The sequence below is a fragment of the Armigeres subalbatus genome, chromosome 3, assembly GCF_024139115.2.
Source record: "Armigeres subalbatus isolate Guangzhou_Male chromosome 3, GZ_Asu_2, whole genome shotgun sequence".
In the NCBI taxonomy this organism is placed as follows: domain Eukaryota; kingdom Metazoa; phylum Arthropoda; class Insecta; order Diptera; family Culicidae; genus Armigeres; species Armigeres subalbatus.
Window position 1 is genome coordinate 356,109,721 of NC_085141.1, and position 6,573 is coordinate 356,116,293.

At 41.8% G+C, this 6,573-nt stretch overlaps 1 protein-coding gene across 1 annotated transcript; it reads right to left on the bottom strand.

The window, feature by feature from the left end:
* Nucleotides 1–3,847: 3,847 nt before the first annotated feature.
* On the bottom strand, nucleotides 3,848–4,767 carry LOC134223285 (brachyurin-like). The gene has a single exon (XM_062702437.1). The coding sequence runs from the start codon at nucleotides 4,765–4,767 to the stop codon at nucleotides 3,892–3,894; it is 876 nt and encodes a 291-aa protein (XP_062558421.1). The 3' UTR covers nucleotides 3,848–3,891.
* Between the last annotated feature and the right edge of the window lie 1,806 nt (nucleotides 4,768–6,573).

A 6,573-nucleotide genomic window follows, 5' to 3' on the forward strand; every position in this document is an offset into this window, starting at 1 on the left:
CGAACACTCCAGTTCGTTCGAATCGCGCCGGGGACTAAGACAAGGTGATGGACTTTCGTGCCTGTTGTTCAACATTGCGCTAGAAGGTGTCATGCGGAGATCCAGGTGTAACAGCCGGGGTACGATTTTCAACAGATCCAGTCAATTTATTTGTTTCGCGGATGACATGGACATTGTCGGCCGAACATTTGCAAAGGTGGCAGAACTGTACACCCGCCTGAAACGTGAAGCAACAAAAGTTGGACTGGTGGTGAATGCGTCAAAGACAAAGTACATGCTTGTGGGCGGAACAGAGCGCGACCGGGCCCGCCTGGGAAGCAGTGTTACGATAGACGGGGATACCTTCGAGGTGGTCGAGGAATTCGTCTACCTCGGATCCTTGCTCACGGCTGATAACAATGTCAGTCGTGAAATACGAAGGCGCATCATCTGTGGAAGTCGGGCCTACTACGGGCTCCAGAAGAAACTGCGGTCGAAAAAGATTCGCCACCGCACCAAATGTATCATGTACAAGACGCCTATGAGACCGGTTGTCCTCTACGGACATGAAACATGGACAATGCTCGAGGAGGACTTGCAAGCACTCGGAGTATTCGAGAGACGGGTGCTTAGGACCATCTTTGGCGGTGTGCAAGAAGACGGTGTGTGGCGGCGAAGAATGAACCATGAGCTCGCCCAGCTCTACGGCGAACCCAGTATCCAGAAGGTAGCTAAAGCCGGAAGGGTACGATGGGCAGGGCATCCCGGGCAGAAGCCATGAACAGAATAACAAAACATGATATGGACTTGATTGATATAAGATATGAGATAAAAGAACAGACAACAATATCAAAAATTTGCACTGAAATCTATATATATAAAAACCAATCTATGTATGTATGTTCGCTAACTACTTCTGAACCACTTGGCCGATTTCAACCAAATTTGGTACAGACATTCTCTATCCTCAGAGGAAGTTAACAAAGGGGTGGGATGGTCATGTAGAAAAGGGGAGGGTGGTGGGAGGGTTTTGTTCAGAAAACGAACAATTCTGTGTAACTTTCAACTCCCAGGACCGATTTCAACCAAATTTGGTACAGACATTCTCTATCCTCAGAGGAAGTTAACAAAGGGGTGGGATGGTCATGTAGAAAAGGGGGAGGGGTCTGGAGGGAGGGGTTTTGTTCAGAAAACGAACAATTCTGTGTAACTTTCAACTCCCAGGACCGATTTCAACCAAATTTGGTACAGACATTCTCTATCCTCAGAGGAAGTTAACAAAGGGGTGGGATGGTCATGTAGAAAAGGGGAGGGGTGGTGGGAGGGTTTTGTTCAGAAAACGAACAATTCTGTGTAACTTTCAACTCCCAGGACCGATTTCAACCAAATTTTGTACACATATTCACTACGAGGAGGTAATCATATGGGAGGGATTTGGGAAAGGGGAGGGTCTGGAGGAGGGGTTTTGTTTAGAAAACGGGCAATTCAAAGTAAATCATGAACCCCTGTACCGATTTCAACCAAATTTGGTACACACATTCTACATCATAAGGAAAAGATAACAAAGGGGATGGGATGGTCATTGGAAAAAGGGAGGGTATAGGGGAGGTGTTGTCTTTGGAAAACGAGCAACTCAGTGTAACTCCCAACCCCAGGACCGATTTCAATCAAATTTTGTACACATATTCACTATGAGGAGCCGATCGTACGGGAGGAAATTTGGATAAGGGGGTAGGGGTCTGAAGGGAGGGTATTGTTCAGAAAACGGGCAATTTAGTGTAACTTCTGAACCCCTGTACCGATTTCAACCAAATTTGGTACACACATTTTCTATCCCTAGGAGAAGATAACAAAGGGGTGAAATGGCCGTTGAGAAAAGAGGAAGGGTAAAGGGAAAGCGGTTGTCTTTAGAAAACGGGCAATTCAGTGTAACTCCTGACCCCAGGACCAATTCTAAGCAGATTAAATGATTAAATCATTCAACTCTATGATTAAAGATTATGATTAATGAATTATAATTTTTGAAAATGATGACTGATAATGATTAATGATTAAATTCATTTTGACAATAATTAACGATTATGAATAATAGATGAAAAAACCGTTGGATTATGATTAACGATTACCGATCGTGATTAAATGTTGACACACTATGTGTATGGTTAATGATTAACGATCGATATGATTAATGATTGATGATTATGAATGATCAAATTGCATAGTGATCCATAATCGAGTAACCTTTATTCCAAATTTTAAAAGGTATGATAATTATATGATAATGATTCAAGATTAATAAATAAAAGCAAGGTATGCAATGATCCAATGTTCCAGCATAACTTCTGTACCCCTTGCCCGATTTCAACCAAATTTGGAACAAACATTCTTTTTCTTAAGAAGGCGAAGATGACAGGGATCGATCAACTCAACACTTCATCGAAATCATGGTTTGCCCAGAGAAAAGCAATGATTAAAGTGTTTCCTTCTGGACGGTAAATGTGATCATTTCTTTAAAATAGACGTTTTTCCGGAATAAGGCATCGGTGTATGTTTTTCCTTCTTTAGAAATAGACGTTTGCCCGGAATAAAGCGATTTTGGGTTTGATCCCATTTTCAAAATCAGTCAATGTTTTCAAATGTAATCTACCTTCTTTTAATCAAATGATGAAATATCAATAAGAAAACACAATTATCCTTTTGACCTATTCCAATTCCGATGGTGAAAAAAACTGCGAATTAAACTGGCAACTCCGAGCAAGGCCGGGTACATAAAGCTAGTATCTTTTAAATATCAACATATGCTATGGATAAGAACAAGCTAATGGCACTTGATATCGATCACTTATTTCAAATAACATATCTTGATTTTCTCATGATATTTTAGTGCAAAATATTGATATTGTCGTTTGATCTTTTATCTCTTATATCAATCATGTCCATATCTCATTTTGCTATCTTATCAACATTTGATATTATTGAGCTATTTTCGTCTACTCGGGATGTTGCAAGAATGCCGGACAGCAACCCTGCAAAGATGGTGTTCGCTTCCGATCCGGCAGGTACGAGACGACATGGAGCGCAGCGAGCGAGATGGGCAGACCAGGTGCAGAACGACTTGGCGAGCGTGGGGCGTATTCGAGGATGGAGAGATGCGGCCTCGAACCGTGTATTGTGGCGTCAAATTGTTGATTCAGTGTTATCTGTTTAGATGTAGACTAAATGAATGAAAATGAGGATCATCAAGAACAAGCGCTTGAGATTATTTCAAAAAGTTTGATATCCATATTGATGATGTTTCATTCACCGGCAGACTTTGTCTGAATGCACGCTGTGATCTGCCCACAAAAAAATCCCACATTGCAAAACATATTTAATTTAAATTTTATTAGCTTTCATTTGAATAGGACTTTTTTTTAATTGATTACTAGCTTTTTCTGTCAGTTTCATTGCTGTTTATTAACATTTTTGACTGGCGCGTTTTGGTCTCAGGGTGGCGCGTTTCAACCAGCATTGTTTGGGGTTTCCGCATTCATTATTTGTATCGTTGTCAGTCCTACTGAGATTTACATTTTTATTGAAAATATAAACAATGAAATTGTCACCAAACTTTCATAATTTTTTTTCGTGAAAGAGAGTCAAAGTATTGTGAACAAGCTGTCTCTGGGTAAATAACGTTATTATTACAATTTCCAACTCGAAAATCGGGAACAGTATAGTCATTTTATCGACTAGTCTTCGTTGTAGGCTCCAATCCATTAAATTTATTAAATCTAATCACTTTATCGTCAGTCAGAATCCTAATTCAAAACTGCTTCATCGTTTCAGAGGAGCATACGACTTCTTGTCATAAATTGGATAAGGACATTCATTTGTTTCAGAACAGTATTAATTTATTTTTCCAATATTTCCACTTCACAAATCAGAGTTAGCGATAATCCAGTCTCTGAAGTGCGACACCCGAACAAACACCGATGGCATACCGACCGAACATCCACTAGCAGAGCCGAAGGACACAATACCGACCTGCAGGCTACCGTTGTCCTGGACAGCCAGAGGGCCACCAGAGTCACCATTGCAGGGAGACCGACCACCATCGCCGGACAGACAAATGTTCTGAGTCTGGATGTAATTACTACCCCAGCGGTAAAGACATTCACTCTCGGACATGATCGGGTTGCTGGTGTACATCACCACAGCAGAGGTGGCCGTGCTGGCATCCGAAAGGCGCCCAAACCCAGAGACGGTCCCGGTCCATCCAGCAAAGGTGCGGCTATCGCCAGCAACAGGAATGCGAACTGGGACCACACGGTCATTTAGGGTCATGGCGCTGTTCAATCGAACGGTGGCAATGTCGTTGCGGAAGTTGGTAGAAGTGTATCCAGAATGGATGTTGATTCCAACCGCAGTGAAGGCAATGCGCTGTTGGCTTTCTTCGGCCAGAAGACGGTTGTGGACTCCCACGATGGCAGTACCTCCCAGAGCAGTTTGAACGCAGTGAGCAGCGGTAAGGATGTAGTTGCGGGTCAAAACTGAGCCCCCGCATAGAGCGGTACCAGCGCTGAAGGTAGTAATCAGAGCAATCTGATACGGGAACTGCCCCGGGGTGGCTTGCTGTCCGTTGGTGATTCGGCGATTGGGGAAGGCGTTACGCAAGTACTGCAGCTCCGATGGCAGACGTGCCCAATAATGGTCGAATTCTTCGATTGGACGCACCTGGGACCAATCAATGTCGATCCATTCAGCGCTAGCCGCGGCGAGGACACCGATCAACAGAACAATAGTCTTCATGGTTAGCGGGGGTTGGAAACTAATGATAAAAAAATTTAAAATTGGTTTATATAGCAATGCGGCTTTTTGGACCATCAAGATTATCTGAACAACCGAAATGAATGATTGGATGTACAACGAATTCGAATAATCAAATGATAAGTACGGTGTAGAAGGAAATATGATAAGAGCTTTCTAGTGGGGATCTGTTGAAATTGGTGACTCACATGAGATATGGCAAGCCAATCGGTTCAACGGTTGATAAAAGCATCAAGTGCGTTCAGCAAACTTTATACTAGGAATAGATTAAGCAATTTTGCTTCGAGAAGAGTTGGTATGTTCTATCTTTGATATAAATTTCGGCAAGCTATTTTTATTTTGCGCAACTCTCTGATTTGTTGTACCGTCAACGGGGGTGGCAACTGGCATGGGATGAGATTGTGCCATAGCTCTCATTAACAGTCTGAATGTCGGATAACCTGGATGGGCCCTCTTTAGCCGTGCGGTAAGATGCGCGGTACAAATCAAGACCATGCTGACGGTTGCTAGGTTCGATTCCCGGTGCCGGTCTCATGATATACGAATGCAGAAATGGTAAATTGGGTTAGAAACCTCGCAGTTAATAACTGTGGAAGTGCTTAATGAACACTAAGCTGCGAGGCGGCAATGGGGGATATAATGCCAATGAAGAAGAAGAAGAAGAAGAAGAAGAAGAAGAAGAAGAAGAAGAAGAAGAAGAAGAAGAAGAAGAAGAAGAAGAAGAAGAAGAATGTCGGATATCCAAACTTTTAATTTTTTTTTATATTTTAATTTTCTTGTCCTAAGATTACATGAATTCCATGATACATATTAGAGTGGGGCGCAGTTGTATGGAAAAACGCAAACTTCGTCCGATCAAGTGAGATCAAGGTTTTTCTGAATCGTTTTGGGACCCCAATCAACTGTGCAAAATATGGGCTCGATTGGTTGCAACCTCGCATGCCGCATCGCGTTTTAAATTTACATGGAGATTAGTATGGGAAAACGTACTTTTTTACATTTTTTCTCGTAGCGGCTTCAATTTATCATCAATCACGTGACTTGATACGTTAACATCTAGTCTGGAAGATGCCGAAAGACTTTGCCGAAGAAGGTACGAAGCTGGAAGGTCTACAAAAAATGTTATTATGTTTCGAAAATTGGTTGTGTAAACCATATGCAAGAAATCAATGTTTCTGCCAGCACTACCGGACAACCTATGGTTCTCAAAGGGCAAAACCCATCTTCCTTCTCGTCGGATTTTTTTTCTTTGTGAAATGATTCCGGATAGATCCCATTAGCTCTAAAGCCCTATAAGATCAATTATATTGAAATAACACTCAGTTAAATTATTGGTCTACGTAGTACGGCAGTGCTGGCAGAATAAACGATGTTTTTCATATGGTTTGAACACTCAATGTTCTAAGCGTTATAACTTATTTCGTGAACGTTCCTATATATGTAGACGAAGAATCAGAAACAATAAATTTTGGCTGTTACGCCGTTTTCAAATGTTGGTCTCGATATATACTACACAACCTATTTTTGCATCCAAAACGGGGGAGCGTAAATGGAATAAGAGCGTAAAAAGAGGGAGAGTTATTTCAAATGTAGGAAGTAAAAAGAGGGACCGTTATTTGGAATTTTGAGCATAAAAAGAGGCAACGCTATTTGGAATTTGGAGCGTAAAAAAAAGTTTACCATCTTTTAGGTACCGGGCCCGTAGCCGAACTCTCGCAATACATTCTCGAAACTAACCCTTTCATATCTGTTTTTGTACAATGCCAACCAAGTAGGATGAGTATTTAG